The 17,278-nt window shown below is 29.1% G+C and overlaps 1 protein-coding gene across 1 annotated transcript in view; it reads right to left on the reverse strand.

Annotated features, from left to right (window-relative positions):
• LOC100205960 (sodium/potassium-transporting ATPase subunit alpha-like) overlaps positions 1–17,278 on the reverse strand; it is a 97,233-nt gene that overhangs the window by 9,667 nt on the left and 70,288 nt on the right. Inside the window, exons 8-11 of the mRNA XM_065793728.1 lie at positions 13,868–14,059; positions 12,651–12,824; positions 8,166–8,354; positions 1,490–1,881 (exon numbers count right to left, since the gene is read on the reverse strand). Of these exons, the coding sequence (XP_065649800.1) occupies positions 1,490–1,881; positions 8,166–8,354; positions 12,651–12,824; positions 13,868–14,059 (947 nt within the window). The remainder of the gene's footprint in view (positions 1–1,489; positions 1,882–8,165; positions 8,355–12,650; positions 12,825–13,867; positions 14,060–17,278) is intronic.

Here is a 17,278-nt window from a genome sequence, read left to right on the forward strand (position 1 = left end):
AAAAGAATAAATAAATAAATTTTTACATTAAAATGTTCATCATTTTTAAAGATATTGACTATATACAAATTCAAAATGGCCAATTTTGAACTCCAGAACCCTATTATTATAAAAAGTTTAAGTTCAGATATCTCAGCAGCTACAAGACATCCTAAAATTATTTTTTCTGTATTTCTTCTTATATTGAAGATACATTCCTAAAAGTTTCAAGTGTTTAATTTACTGGACACCCAGGTAATTTTCAGTTCTAAAATGAATCTAGTTTTACCATTTTATGGCCAGAGGCTTTTTTAGGGGGGTCGAACTTCAACAATTTTGAATACAATGTTACAAAGCTTTTTATGAATGATGACTACCACCTATATTTTCACAAAATAACATAATTTTCACATTTCCTTGTGTATTCCGCTTTTATTTGCTTTATTAATATTGAAATTCTAAGATGGAAATTAATATTGAAAGTCCAAGATGGCCAAAAATGAATATTTTTGTAAAATAAATTTTTATTTTTTTTGAAAATTGAGGTAGATTACTGTCATTAGATTGATTTTTAAGTATTTAAGATAATTGGTTTTTTATTTATATGGATTTGAAATGAGACTTTTTTGAAAAAAACAATAAAGGCTAAGACATTATTGTTCAAATTTCAACAATTTTAGAATACTTCTAGATGAGTTGAAATTTTAGGAAAATCTTTATTTCCATAAAACCTATGAGGGTTAAAAATATAAAGAAAATCTGAGATGGTCACCCTGGAAATTTTAAAAAATTAGCTTATCTATTATGGAATGACCCTGATTCTCTATTATGTTCGCTAAAATTTTTAATGATAATGTTAACCACCATAAATTAACATTACCATTTACAACATAAAATACATATCTAATATTTTATAATAGTCTCTGATATTTCATTTGTGATATTTTTAGGTAAGGTTAGGATCATCTGATAAAATGTAATCCAATACAACTTGCAACATGCCCTGAAAATTGTTCTGATTACTTTATCACCCAATCAGCTTTCTCACTATTATCTTAAAGTCTTTAAATACTAAACTTCTAATATCTGGCCTAAAGCCTAACAATATATTCAATATAGATTTCAATCTTCTTGTTCTAAGTAGGAGGATATAAAATAGCCAATGAATGTACTAAAGCCCCCGGCAGCAAGCTATTTTAGTGTGACATCACAGGGCTTATACATATATATATATATTATATATAATATATATATATATATATATATATATATATATATATATATATATATATATATATATATATATATATATATATATATACACACACATATATATATACATAAAGCTGATTAACCCAACCTATAAAGGTTTACAATGTGCAAATCAAGGTGCATACAGACATATCCATACAGACAAGACCTGGTGCTGCTTTATTGTCTAGAGGAAATGTCATTTGTGTTATAACATGGTGACAACGATATTTTTAACAAAACAGTTTTAAAAAAATACCTCAATTACACCTCTGACAGCATAAGATTGACAAATAAGACGAGCATTGACAAGGTTGTCACATTTAGGATCTCTTGGTTTACGCTCCATAATATCATTTTCTGGTGGTTCATAAGCCAATGAGATAGCAGGAGCAATATCAGTACCTACACAGATCAGTAACATTGGAATTGTTCCAAGTGGTAGAGGAATATTTAGTATGATAAAAAAGATGAATGGAGTTAACTCTGGAATGTTACAAGTTAAACTGTAGACAATTGCTTTCTTTAAATTATCAAATATTAAACGTCCTTCTTCAACACCAGTGACAATCGAAGAAAAGTTATCATCAAGCAGGATCATGTCAGCAGCTTGTTTTGACACGTCTGATCCAGCTATACCCATTGCAATACCTTTTAAAATAAGAATAATAAAAATTAACCACAATTATTTAAAAATAGATGTTAAAGTTATCAAACAATGATGATGATCCAGTAAAAATTTTATCATCATTGCCATTAAACTTGCATGTTGCATGATATATATACTTTTTATCCATTTATTTCACCATAAAATATGGAAGTTTAGTATAATAATTTATAAACTCATATAATGAGGTTAGGTATCACTCTTATAGTTAAAAACTAGTCAATGGAGTGACACCTGGGAAAAAACTATAGATAAAAAATAAATTTAAAATAAAACAAAACAAAATAAAAAAAAGAATAAAGAAAACTAACACAAAAACATAGAAAAACCAAAAGAAAATAAAAAAAAGAAAATAAAGCACTAATAAATAATGATAATATTAATAATTGCAATAATAATAACAAAATTAATAATATGAATAAAGAAAAATTACAAATAATAACTATAATTAAGTTTTATTTATAAATTAACTTTAATAAAAATTAAAACTAAAGATAAAAACAATAATAAAATAATTATAGTAAAATTTATAGCTACGACAGTAATTATAAAAATAAACATAACAATTATGACAATAACTCTAAAGTTATTACTTCAACACTATCATTATAATCACTACCACTATCATTATAAATAATATAAATAAAACATCTAAAACAAAGATATATTAATAATAATAATAATAATAATAATAATAATAATAATAATAACAGTAATAATGTTAGAAAAAATTATATAAAATAAAAACAATAGTTTTAATTTGGTTTTGATTGAGATATAGTCTTATTTTGGTTTTGATTGAGAAGAAAGATGTTGGTAATAAAAGGGTATTTAGTTAAAATCTTTTTTTTTTTTACAAATGGTATTAATTGGTTCCAGTCTCTCCATAAAACACCAATACATTGATGTTTTATGGAGAGCTTGCCATATTTGACAATATTGAAAAAGAAAGTGTGCAAATTAACATTTTCAGTATTTTGAGTGTAATATTTATGTGTATCACTTGTTTGAACAAAAAATATATTAAACGAATTTTGTAGATTATTTTGAAGAAAATCAAAAACAAAAAGACAGTTATAAAGCTTCACAAGATCTTGAAATTTTAGAATTTTTAATTTAGAAAACTTATTTTGGATATAAGATGGTAAAGCAGAAAATGTCATAATTTTTATGAAAGTACATTGTAAACTTTTTATACAATTTAATAGAAAACTTCCTTTTTGACCCCAAATGATTTAACAATAGCTTAGATAAGAGCAGAACAAGGAATAGTTAACTGATATTAGAATATATTAGGGAACATAGTGTCATACTAATGACAACATACTATTGGCATGTGAGATTTTTTTTATTTAACTGAATTAATTAATAGTACCATGATAGGTTTTTCTCAAGAAATACCCCAAGATATATATTTAGATGGAAAAAGTCTTTTACCCTTAATTTTAATTTTCACATTTTCATTATGAATCTTTTTTTTTGGAGGGTGAATAATAAATTCAATTTAATTGTTTTTTAGAGTAATACGGTTACTATTTAACCAATGACACAAATGATGGAGATCTGAATTAACTGATGGAGATCTGAATTAATTTTTTTACAAAGTTGTGCAAGTGATTTATTTATGCATAAAAGATTAGTGTCGTCAGCGAAATGATGAACAAATGGTTGATTTATTTATAGAGTGAGACAAATCATTAACATGTATTTAAAACAGTAAAGGGTCTAGAACAGAACCCTGTGGGACACCATTCTTAATAACTTTATTTGTGGATTGAAACCTTTTAATTGAGACAAACTGAGTATGGTTTTGAATATACCTCGTATACAATATATCATATATCCTGTAAGCAATAATAATATAGTTTTTTAAATAAAATCTTGTGGTCAACTGTTTGAGTTTCAAATCAAAAGCTTTTTGGAGATCAATAAAGACACCACAAGCAAAAGAACCACTATCTATTGCACCATGAATCATTTCAGTAATGCTAATAAGAGCATGGGAAATAGAGTGTTTTAAAAGAAACCCTAACTGGCAGCCATAGAGACACTTACAGTTATGAAGAAAGTGGTAAATAGGAGAATACATTAATACAATATTACTTCAGATCGATATGTAGCGTACTTGTTTGCTGCTCTGCCGTCAAAGATTTACAAGACCATAAAAGAATTAACAGCACCTGAAGTGCCAGAGAATGTTTTGTACAAAGATTTGGTGGCAAAACTGGAAACATTGGAAATAAGAAAATCATTGTTAATCTCACGGTATGAATTTGGTAAAACTTATCATGACAATGAAGACTGCATCCGTGGTTGTACAAACTAGATTAGATGGGGCATGTTTATCTGTAAACTTGTTTCTCTATGCAGCAGCCTTGCTCGTTGAGGTTTGTGTTTCGGAGTTATAGAGCTGAGAGAGGGTTGTAACCACAAAAAGTAGCCTCCTCAACTGTAGTGGCCCTCTCGGCCTTGGGGAGGTGAATAATTTGAAAAAAAAAAAAAAAAAGAATAAGTAAATGCAAGTTACTGAACAACTGGGACTGTAATGACAAGTTATATACAAAGAAAGAAAGAAATATGATGTTTCAACTGTGAATCATTAAATCACTTTGCACGTGAATGTACCTCTTTATGCAAGAAATGCTTGCATAAACATACTGCGAAGGACTGCTACAAATGTCAACAAAACCAGGAAAACTTAAAGTTTGCAATAGGTATTTCTACAAGAACTTGTCCCAAAACAATACTACCTACTATTGACTTCTAACCAGTATCTAAAAGCTACAGCGCTTGTAGATACTGGTTACTTGCAATCAATCATCACCAAGAAATTACTGCATCTGACTATAAAGTGATTTGTGTAGTGGATGTTGCAACAATGCGCGGAGTTATTCAATGTAAAGAAGTTATTGTTAAAATACACCACCCAACAAACAGGTGCTTGGTGGATACATCGGTGTTATGTGTGGATGAAGTAATAAACAAATACGACATAATTATGGGTATGGATCTAATAAAGTTGTGTGATGAACTGAAAATTGGCACTGGAAAATTTAAATTCTGTAATTCTTTGATAAAGTTGTCATTGACACCTTGTGTTACGCCAATTGAAATTGGAACAAGCAAAGCTTATTTTAATGGCAAAAAATGGATTGTTAGTTGAAGGTGGGAGAACGAACCTAAAATGAAAAACAGAACAAGTCAGTATAACATATCTAACCATTATTGTGAGGCCTTCAATAACAAAATTAATGAATGGATCAAAGAAAACATACTTATCAAATATGGCGACAAAATTATGGGAAAAGCTAAAGGATTGCTACAGTTGATGTGTGTCATTTAAGATAGTAAAAAGAAGATAAAGCTGATACTTGATTATCCCGAACTTAACACCTATGTAAAAGCCTCTACAAGGGATGTGGATGTCATCAACGATGCAATGAGGAATTGGAGACTCATGAGTAAAAATAGCAATGACTCAGTGGTGGATCTAAAAGGAGCATACCTACAAATTCATGCGCATAAATGACATTGGCCTTACCAAAGTGTCATTTACAAAAATTAACGATATGCGCTTACACGTTTGGGCTTTGGTTTGAACCTAGCACCTGTGATGATCAGCTCAATACTACGATATGTTCTCCAATCAAAATCAACAAGAGGATACATTGATGATACCTCAGCAACCAATGGAAATGAAAGAAAGCTAGTAGCACATATGAAGAAATGGGGTCTTCACGCAAAAACACCAGCAAAAACCCAGTTTGTGCACTAGAATTGGAAGTAACAGTAAACACATCTACAAAGGAAGTGTTTTTGAAGAGAGGATGTGAGATTTACATTATTAAAAATGTGCTCACCAAGGGAGTGATATTCTCATTATGTGTTAATCTGGTTGCTAATCTACCAGTTACTGGATGGTTGAGACTCGCACGTATAAAGAGATAAATAAACAAAACAGGTTGAGACTGGATGGTTGATATAAATAAACAAAACAGGTTGAGACTGGATGGTTGAGACTCGCTTTATAAAGAGATAAATAAACAAAACAGGTTTGGATGAACCTATTACAAATAAGTATGTTAATGAAATGATGCAGGAAGTTGTGGATAAAGTTATCAACAACAAAAAATATCGCAGACAAACTCTCATGAGTGCCAACAAAATGAATAAAAAACAAAGTTGCAACGCAAGAATGTAATATCATTTATAAGCACGATAATCAGCAGATTAAAAAAGTTCATTCAATAGCACACATGGGAGTTTTCAAGAGTATGGTGTTATGCTTGCATGCTGGTATCCATGTTAACGTCGCTAAATGTGATGAATGTAATTCAATTGATCCTAATGTGATTTTATGGGATAAAGGAAATCTTGTTGTCAGTAAAGTATTGGAAAGAGTAGCCTGCAATGTTACTCATGTTGATTCAGTGCTATATCTCACCTGAATTAATTGTGGCCCACGCAGATACACGTTGTAAACACCATTTATCAACGAAAGTGCAGCAATGGTTGTTCAATCGTTAGAAACAATATGGTCATTGTTGGACCTCCTTCCGAAGTTCTCCTATATAATTTCAAGTTGTTTAGATCTCAGACTATGCAAGCTATGGCACCGAAGTGGGAAATAAGACTTATTTATCGAGCTGTTGAAAAACCTTGGGAAAGGGAATTGTTGAAAAAAATACGAAAGCAAAATGTGGTATACCCATGTCTGTATTCTTAATCAACAACATTCCATCAAAACACAGCACACCTTTTGAAATCTTTTGTCAACAATACTAATGTGTCCAAATTCCTGGAATCAATAAAGTTAAATCAACACAAAAGTCCCTGACTAAGTTTCAAGGATGAAAAGTTGGCAATAAAGTGTGGGTGAAGCATATGACGCTGTGTACACAGCAATGGGTAAAAAGAAGTATAGTGGCACTGCATAATGGTTTAACAGCTGAATGACATTTTTCTTATCTGCAGTATCGTCATGTAGATAAAAAAGAAGAAATAACAACTGATGACAATTACAATCTGACACTGGTTAAACCTCCCGAAACGAACTTAAAACATGTTGTTTACAATTGATTGAATCTTCAACTATGTTCATATCATAATCATCGTTGTTATTTAGCTGATAAGTAAAGAAATCATAAAGTTGATTAAAAGTATAAGATTTTGGATTTCATTGAGATGTTATATATTGTCAATTGAAGTTTGAAGATGTAGTTTATTATCCAATATAGAACAAAAAGGAAAGATACTGTTGCAGCATGTAATACAGATCCAAAAAGTGATCGAAGAGTTTTTTGATAAACTAAAGTCAATATTATTCAAAGATCTATATTTTTTGCGGATTGAACTTAAGCAGTGGTAGCATTGAAGTAAAAGATGATTAGCACAAATATTTTTAGCACAAATTTTGCATAGTTTAGACATAATAGCATAAATTAGTTTAGAAATAAAGATATATTGACATTAATAAGATTATTACAACAGAAACAATATAACAATAATAACAGATAATAATAACAACAATAACAATAATAACAATTACAAAAATAGCAATAGTAATAACAATAGTGACAGTAATAACAATAATAGTAGTAGCAATGTGCATAAAATATAAATACTATAAATATGAAAAACGCTCAATAATAAAATATATAATAAAGCTAATAATAAAAATATAACAATACCAAATAGATATGTAAAAAAGAAAAGAAATTGAATAAGCTAAAAAGAAAAAAAAAAACAGTTTAAGTAAACACAACTTCAAATATATGCGTAAATGATTAAAACATTAAATGGTTCTTAAACTTCTTAACTTTTTTTTTCTTCGTACTTGACATGCTGATGAATGGTAAATAACTAAAGTTATTTACCATTCATCAGCATTCAATTCTTATCTAAGTGATAAGAATTGAATGCTGTATTCTGCAGCATTCAATTCTTATCACTTTATTTAATTTGTTAACTATTTATTGAATAATTTGTAATTTTAGTAATTTTTTCAGACAAAAGATTAGAAGTTTTCTTTTTGGCTTTTAAAAAAAAATAAAGGTATTTGCAAATACCTTTACCTTTTTTATACTGATAAATTTTCTCTTTTTATTCAATAAATCTTTTTCCTACTCTTTTTTTTCTTTTCTTGCTATCAACTGTTAGATAGACACATCTATCATTTGCAAACACCTTGCATTAACTTTCAATTGTATAATATAGATTTTGAACTTTGAACTTATATAGTAATAAACAAGTTGTAAAAAAAACTTACCAATATCTGCCTTTTTTAAAGCAGGTGAATCATTTACACCATCACCAGTAACAGCAACAATTGCACCAAGACGCTGACAACCTTCAACAATAATTAATTTTTGCTGAGGAGATGTTCGAGCAAACACAATCTCAGTATGATTTTTCAAAACTTCATCAAGTTCTTTTTGACTCATGTCTTTTAACTGAGCTATAAGATTTTAAACAAAAAATAAACATTCTTTAACATACATGCCTGCTATTTACCTATATCTATTTACAAGCAACTTTACAACTGCTATTACAAGCAGTTTTTGTTTAGGAACACTAGGGTTATGGCTCTTTTGTAACCCAATATTTCTGGGTCAGCAATTGATGAATATTTGTACAAAAGTAATTTGTAAAAAGTAAACTCCAAATTTTTTTTTTTTAACTTTTTTGAGTCAACTAAGCTAAAGATGAAATAGCCCCTGAAATACTAGAATAGACTATAAAGTTTCAATTATGTTGTAAAAAATTATAATTTACTTTTGATGCATATTTCATTTCTTTGCTCAAAAAATAACTATTTCCTTTAGATTGAATGCATTTATACTAATATATACTAGGTTTGAATCCACAGACTATTCTTTCATGTGCTTTCGTTTAGCACCACTTCACTCTATTGCCTTTCTATTTGTTCTATATCATTCTCCTTCATCTCTAGACTTCACTCTTTTTGACATTATTTCTGATCATATTGACCAAGCCCTCTCTCTTTATCCATCAGCTAATATAGTTGTTGTCAGTGACTTTAATGCTCACCACTCTGAATGGCTTGGCTCTAGTGTCAGTGACTCTGCAAGCATTAAAGCCCATAACTTTTGCCTTTCTCAATTCCTAACTCAAATAGTCAACTTTCCAACTCGCTTTCCTGACAACCCGAATCATCTACCTTCTCTACTCGACTTATGTCTTGTTTCTGATCCTAGTCAGTGCTCAGTCTCTCCATATTCACCCTTAGGTTCTTCTGATCAGTTTGATCTCTCTAAAACTAATATCTCATTCTTTTTCATCATCTGAATTTCCCTATTATCGAACCTCTTACAACTATAGTAAAGCTGACTGAGATTCTTTTAAAACAATTCTCCAGAAAACAGATGTCTGTTTATTACTGCTAGAAACAATTGTAAATAGGTTTTGTTTAACGCCAAAACCCGCTATTCTCAGGTCATGAAATCTCGTATCTCATCTCAAAAATTAGGCTCTCCTGACTTCTGGAGGATCTTTAATAATATCAATAATAAGGGCAAATCTATAGTTCCACCTCTCTTGTATGGTTCAGACTTTGTCACCTCACCTAAAGACAAAGCCGAATTGTTTGCTAAAAACTTTTCATCAATATCATCTCTTGATTCCACTAGTTGCGTTCTACCTGATATTACCAACAAATAGGTTGATCCATTGCTTGACATTCATATCACTCCAGCATCTGTATCTAAAGTGATTTTCTGCCTAGACTCTTTTACAGCTTGTGGCCCAGACAACATACCTGTTATTGTCTTGCAGAAGTGTTCTCCGGAGCTGTCGTCTATACTCTCAAAACTATTCAAGAAGTACTTATCTGAGTCTTGTTTTCCAGCCTGCTGGAAAGCGGCATCTGTTATCCCTATCTTCCTAAATTCTGGAGAGCGATCTGATTCGTCTAACTACCGTCCCATAAGTCTTCTTCCTATCATAAGCAAGGTTTTTGAATCTTTAATTAACAAACACTTAATTTCTCATCTTGAATCACTTACTTTCTTACCATCAATATGGATTTCGATCTTCTCGTTCTACAGCTGATTTGCTAACAGTAATAACTGACAGGTTTTATCGTGCGTTAGATGAAGGTGGAGAGGTTAAGGCCATCGCTCTTGACATTTCAAAAGCACTTGATAAAGTTTGGCATGCTGGTCTTTTCTATAAGCTTTCTTCTTATGGTGTATCCAGCAACATCTTTAATTCATTGAATCCTTCCATTCCTATTGTAGCATAAAAGTTGTCCTTGATGGACAACACTCTTCTTCTTATTCTGTAACTTCAGGGGTTCCTCAAGGTTCTATCCTTGGCCCTATACTCTTTTTAATTTACATTAACAATCTTCCAAATATTCTCACATTTAAGGTGGCATTGTTTGCTGATGATACTACCATTTATTCTTGTCGTGATAAGAAACAAACACCCTCTGATTGCTTGGAGGGGGTATTTGAGCTTGAAAAGGATCTCACTTCTGCTACAGCATGGGGCTCACAGTGGCTGGTGAACTTTATTTCAGATAAAACTCAATTTTTTCAGCCAATCGTTATTGCAATAATCTAGATCTTCCTATATTTATGAACGGTGATGTACTCAATGAGTCACTTACTCTTCATCTTTTAGGATTAACTCTTACTTCCTATCTTTCTTGGAAACCATATATCAAATCAGTTTCAAAATTAGCATCTGCTAAGGTTGTATCTCTTCATCGAGCTCGTTAGTTTCTTACTTTGGATTCTATTCTCTATCTCTATAAATCTCAAATCCGGCCTTGTATGGAATACTGTTGCCATATCTGGGGCGGATCTTCTAATTATGCCCTTTCTCTTTCAGACAAGGTGCAAAAACGCATCGTAAACATAGTTGGACCTGCTCTTGCAGCCAACCTCCAACCATTATCACATCGTTGTAATGTAGCTTCTCTTTCTCTTTTCTACAAATACTGTAATGGGCACTGCTCTAAAGAGCTAGCGTCTCTTGTGCCATCTACTAAAATTCATTCTCGTGTTACTCGTCATTCAATTAAGTGTCATCCTTTTTCTGTTACTGTTCCTAAGTGCTCCAAAAATTCTTATTTGTCTAGTTTTTTTCCTCGAACATCAGTTCTTTGGAATTCGCTTCCTTCATTTTGATTTCCTGATTCATATAATTTGCAATCTTTTAAGTTGTCTGTCAATCGTTATCTTGCTCTACAATCTTCATCTTTTCTTTTTCAGTAACTTCCAACTTTAATTAGTGGCTGCTTGCAAGGCTGCAAGCGAAGATGTTAAAGAAAAAAAAAAAAAAAAAATACACTTTATTTAAGGAGCTTATTAACTAAGTGTAGATGCTATAGGTAATGTATGGTATAAACATGCTGCACATTTTTTTAATGATTTATATGCTAGAGGGCTTGTAGCATATGCTCATGCTTTTGGTCGTTTTAAGTTATATAACTGTCGGCAAATTTAAATAAACTTATAAAAGTTAATAAGAGTTATTTCAGAAATGTTCATATGCTGATATAAAATTAGAAAAATCCAGAGTCCCAACAATTTTTATGACAGACGGAACTCCAGACTCCAGGTGTAAATAGGGACTCCTGGACTCCAGACTCTGACTTTGCATTCCAGGTCAAAGGTCAACTGAGCCCCTAATTGTTTTTCCTCTGAATCAACCAATTTATCTAGAAAGTCTTGTGGCCAGAATTTCATTGTTTTTGTAAGCTTGTCTCTAAACCCAATAACTTTTTCAGTATTTTTGTAAGTGTTTCAATGGGTATGGTCAATTTTCAGTAAACTTTTTAACTTGTCAAATAATATCATGATTTCTTCTGCCATTTTATTTGGTTTAATTGTTTGTAATCTTGCTTATTTATATAATGGTAGAAGTGAGTAAACTGTTCATTTGTAGTTTCTCTCTTAGTTTTTGTGGTAAAAAGAAATATTAAAGCACCTGACAAGCAGTTGGTAGCTTAGATCTTTTTATACATTTGCTAGTTTCAATAGGGATGGTTCTCACAAAAAAGACAGGTCTTATAGTTTTTATCGTCCTAACTTGCCTATCTTTTAATATTTATATATTATCTTAGAAAAATTTAGAATAAACTATTTGTGTGCCTATAAAAGTGGAAACAAACAGCAACAAAAATAAAAAATACAACCTATAATTTTGGGAAAAACTACTTATTGGTTGTTTCATGTAATTTTATCTATATACTTTTTATATGATAAATTTAAAAAAAAAGGAAGATTGTTTAATATAACACTTCAATAACCATTCACTCTAGTTACCAGCTTTACACTGGCTTTACAACTTTATTTTTTTCTAATTCCAGACACTTTGAAAAAATATGATTGTCTTAAAGCCTAAATTCAAATCTGTATCAACTAAATGTTGCCCAATTTTTTTAAAACAATAGATTTTTCTATTTACCATAACTTACTTACACAAATTTTTTTGGCTAAGTTAGAGCACATAAGCGCATCTGAAAGTATTTAGTCATTTCTAGAAAAAAAAAAACTACTCTGGCATTGTACAAAATTCTGAAATGAAGCAAAAAATGTTAAACATTTAAGAGATCTAATCAAAATTCTGTGTAAGTTTAAACACAAAATTACATAAGCAAAGAATCTGTGTCACTAATCATTTTTTCAAAGACAATAATTTGTGCAGTTCTTTAAAACAACGTTAAATACAAAAAGAATAATAAATTGTAGTATAAAAAAAAAAGTACATAAAAAATGCCTACCACCACTTACTACACACGCTTTCACTTGATCTTTTCTGACTTCTTCAATGGGTATATTCAACCTCTGTGCCATGTCTTCAACAGTATCAGTTCCTTCAGATATGATTCCAACACTTTTAGCTATAGCTTTGGCTGTAATGGGATGGTCCCCTGTTACCATGATGACTTTAATTCCTAAATTAAGCCAGTTATTATTGTTACAGTTATTAATGTTAGCGTTTAGTCTCTATTAAAAGTTTGTAAATGTTACTTTTTAATAGTCTAAATTTGTATCAAATATTAAGCACAAATTATAATTGCAATGTTATAAAATAATTTATAATATATTATGTAATTTATTTATATCATAATAGATACATAGTTATACAAAAAAAAAAAAAAAAAAGAAATTTCCATTAAGAAAGAAGAATGTTAACAATTTTTTATAAATAAAATACTCCTTAGGCCAAAAATATCACTACATCAACAAGGTATTTTAATATTACTTTCTTATAATATTTTCGTTTTACAACCCTATAATTTAAAAACATAATTCTCATCAAATAAGTTTTATGTGCAAAGTTTTGCAGTGCAAAAAAAAGAATCTGAGTACAAAGTAAAAGTTGAGTATAACATTACTAAGGACTTAGAGATACTTGTACCGCTTGCTTACAAAAGCAAGCTACTAGATCTCATAAAGAAAAAATTATTTCAGTTTTTTTTGTGTGGAAAAAGTAGCTATGTTTTATCAACTTGTTGCATTTCAATTACTTTTTATGAAACTTACTTTATATTAAATATCACAACTAAACATGTGTACGCTTGAGCACAAGGATTTTCATTAGGGTTTAGTTCAGATTATTTAATAATACTATAGTTAGGCAATTTATATTTTCTTCGCGTTTCAGTAAAAAACAATTTGCAGAAAAGATAAAATTAAAACCATCTATTTTTGTACTGTTTACAATTTCATTTATCTAATCACAAGCTATAAAAATTAAACTATTAAAAAATATATTTAACTTTTACATGCTCTAATTTAAAAAAAAATTTAATCAAATTTGTCATGATAATGAAACAAATAATGCTAATTAGACTAATGAAATAAACAAATGGTGATGATCAACAACAAATAAGAAATTTAAAAAAAAAGGAGAAAAGATAGTTAAGAATTATAAATAAACATCCAAAAATTTATAATATAAAGTTATATTTAAATAACACATTAGAATACTCACCAGCACTTCTGCATTTACTCACAGCATCTGGTACTGAAGGTCTTGGTGGATCCAGCATGCTCATTAATCCAATAAAACAATATCTATCCTGTTGAAAGTTAGGATCTTCTGAGTTAAATGCATACCCATTAGGATATTGTTCAAGAGGAAAGTAATATTGACAAAACCCCAATACACGCTCTCCAAAACCACCTAAAAATAATTTTTAATAAATACCAACTTTTTTTCTGTATGTATATCTATTTTACTGCCAAGTATACATAAAATGTGACGATGATGATATATTGAAATAAAAATAAAAAAAATAGAGCTTCAGTATATATGTTAAATACAAGTTATTATATTATAGACACAATTTTTTGCATTATATATATGATAACATTATCTGTCTATTTTATTATTTGACTTTTTAATTTATATTTTTGTTTAAATTTTTGAGTTTAAGATCTAATTTACATGATTTCAGAAGTTTGTTAAAAAAAAAATCACCGAATCTATTTTTGATTGGCACACAGCCTTAGTTCTCTATATGCCGTTGTTGCCCTTCACATCATCAATTCTTTATATGCCATTGTAGCCCTTATAAACCTGTCTCTTCTCTCAGCATTCATACTAACATTGAAGCCCTGGTGATTATTTTTGATAAACTCAATAAACTGTAATATATTTTGCTTCATCTAGAAACATCAAACTATTAAGATCAAGTCAAAACATTTTCTCAGAATTTTTTTTACTTTTAAGAGTTGACAAATTACTCCTACTTGCCAAAAAGGTTAAAAAATACTTTGGCTATTCTTATGGTATGTCTTTGTATTTAGGATATACTTTTTTTTGCTATGGACCTCAGAATGTCAGATTAAATAATAAGTAATACTGTTGCCAAGTTTGCTTTTATGATCATGAATTTCTGCATAAAAATTTATTTTATTTTAAATGTTTAGTTCACTTATTATTTATACTTTATACATATTACCAAACAAGATTAAAAACCCTAATGAAATTCAATTTTAAAATAGTTGAATAGCTATTTGCATTCAATTTCTTTTTGATGTTATTAAATGAATATGCAGCCAAATGAATATATTAACCCTCTCTTATCATTATGCACATTTTATAGTTAGGTTTTGTTTTAGAAATCCTCATTACATGAAATAATATAAATAAATTATATTATTTCATGTAATGAGGATTTATACAACTTTGTAAGAATTGAGAAAGTTTATTGAGTTTATTTAAAAGTTAATAAAGATAACAGACAAAGTGTGAGTAAATAAGAAATGAGAAAGCTTTTTAATCTTGCAATCAGCAAATCAAGATGCAATTTTAAAAATATGCTATAGACATGAACAGTAAGCAGTTAGAGGTTGAGTTATGTTGAGTCAATCAAATCAAATCAAAAGTTTCTACAAATCAAAAAGAGAAAAATCAAAAAGAGAAAAATCAACCATCGACTTAATGGTGTCAAAAAATCTGGAAAGAGTGAAGGAATATTGTTCAATTTTTACTGAAGATGATGAAGAGTCCTCAGCCCATTATATAAAGAACAAAAACAGGTAACATATACACATGATTAGGAAATAAGATTTATTTTTTATTTAACAGTTTGAATCAAAACAAAAAAAAAATTTATTACAATAAAAAATTAAACAATTAAGCACTTATTTCCTATAGTTTATTTAGATGCCTCCAAAGTTTAAACAAATGTTGAATAGTTTAGAAATAAGAAAGCAAGTCTGCAAAAATTTTCAGTGATGTCGAATCACATGCATATAACCACAACAAACATTCTAAATAAAGAATATTCAAATCCTTTTGAATTTTAGTATGCTATTGATCAAAAAAACATCACAAAAAAGAGACAAAAAGCTGTATTTATAAATTGTCCTTTTAACTGCACTGAAAATGTAAAAATATTACCAAAATAGCGGATGAACTTATAAAAAATATTGTTTTCTCAGAGACAACATAAAAGCAAGTAAAAAAATTGGCATCTAAAGTAGAGACCTTAGATTTGAGCGAGTGCAAAGAGATAAATTCTTGCAAGTCAAATTACGTTTAAATGAAAATACCAAAAATCCTTAATCATCAATAGCAGTAACAGTTTACATGTTCACTATGGCTCAGCAACCTATTGTAAATATAAAAACATAGAGCATTATAAATGCTTAACAAACAATATATGATAAATCTTTAACACTAAAAGAAATACCTAACTTGTTACCAAAGTAACACTAACAAAAGTTTAAAGGTACCCAGGTTCAAAGCTCAATGGAGGAAAAAAATATTGGAAAAGGTTTCAACAATTAAGAAAAACAAAACCAAAAAGATACAAGCTAATAAAAAAAAGAACTCTAAGCAACAATAGTAAATTGAGAAACTCTTTAAATGTAATTATCATGTTTTAAAATCTAAATGCAGTGAAGCATCATGCCGAGGTATTGAGGCTCAAAACCAAGTGATCAAATTTGTAAAATTAGTAAAAAAAAAAAAGTTTTTGGCTTGAATCTGATTGAAGATTTCTGTCCAACTTCTGATTTTATTGATTAAAATTTTATCTCAAAAGTTTGAAAGTCTGAAGTTTATTATATGGTTTTTGAACATCCTGTACCTCAAAATGTGAAGCCTCTCATAATGCTAGGTGATAGTAAACTTTGAGAAAATTATTATGTGCTTGTGCACCTTTTAAACCTTGCTTTTAGAACTCCAAATCAACATGTCTAATGACATTGTACAAACTTACTTTTAGATTTTTCCTGACAAAACACAAAAACAAAATTTAAAGCATTTATTAATAAAAAGACTTTTCATTATGGTATGAAAAGGTAATTAATATTAATTATGGTATGGTAATGGTATTAATATAAACTATTAATGGTAATTGGTATTAATGATTTATTTTACTTTTTTTTTAACTTCTTGTCTATTATTAAAAACTTAAAAGAAAAATTCACTGTTGCTTAGTTTAATACCTGACATTCTGAGATTGCTTAGTTGCTTAGTTACTTATACCTAATCTTAATGTTGAAAAAGCAATATGATTTACATTTAAGGTAATTAAATATTTGTTTGAACATTTAGTGAATAAATATTGTCTGACTTCTATAAACCTATTTATCTTCCTAATGCCAAATTATTTTTTTTCAGCAATTAATAATATTTTTTTTTATCAGAGTAAATGGGTACAAATGTGTTACAAAGATGGCTAACTCAAGCATAACAAGTTGGATATAAAACCAGCTAATGTTTCACCCCCTAGCATAAAGTATTTGGAAATAAACAAGCAATAAATAATAAACAAATATTATACAATAATTAACAAGTATTATATAATAAATAATAAACAAGTAAAATAATAAATAAGTAATTTGGATATAAACAAGTGGTTCAACCAAGTGTAAAGCGTTAGGCTAT

Source organism: Hydra vulgaris, chromosome 03 (assembly GCF_038396675.1).
Source record: "Hydra vulgaris chromosome 03, alternate assembly HydraT2T_AEP".
Taxonomy (NCBI): Eukaryota; Metazoa; Cnidaria; class Hydrozoa; order Anthoathecata; family Hydridae; genus Hydra; species Hydra vulgaris.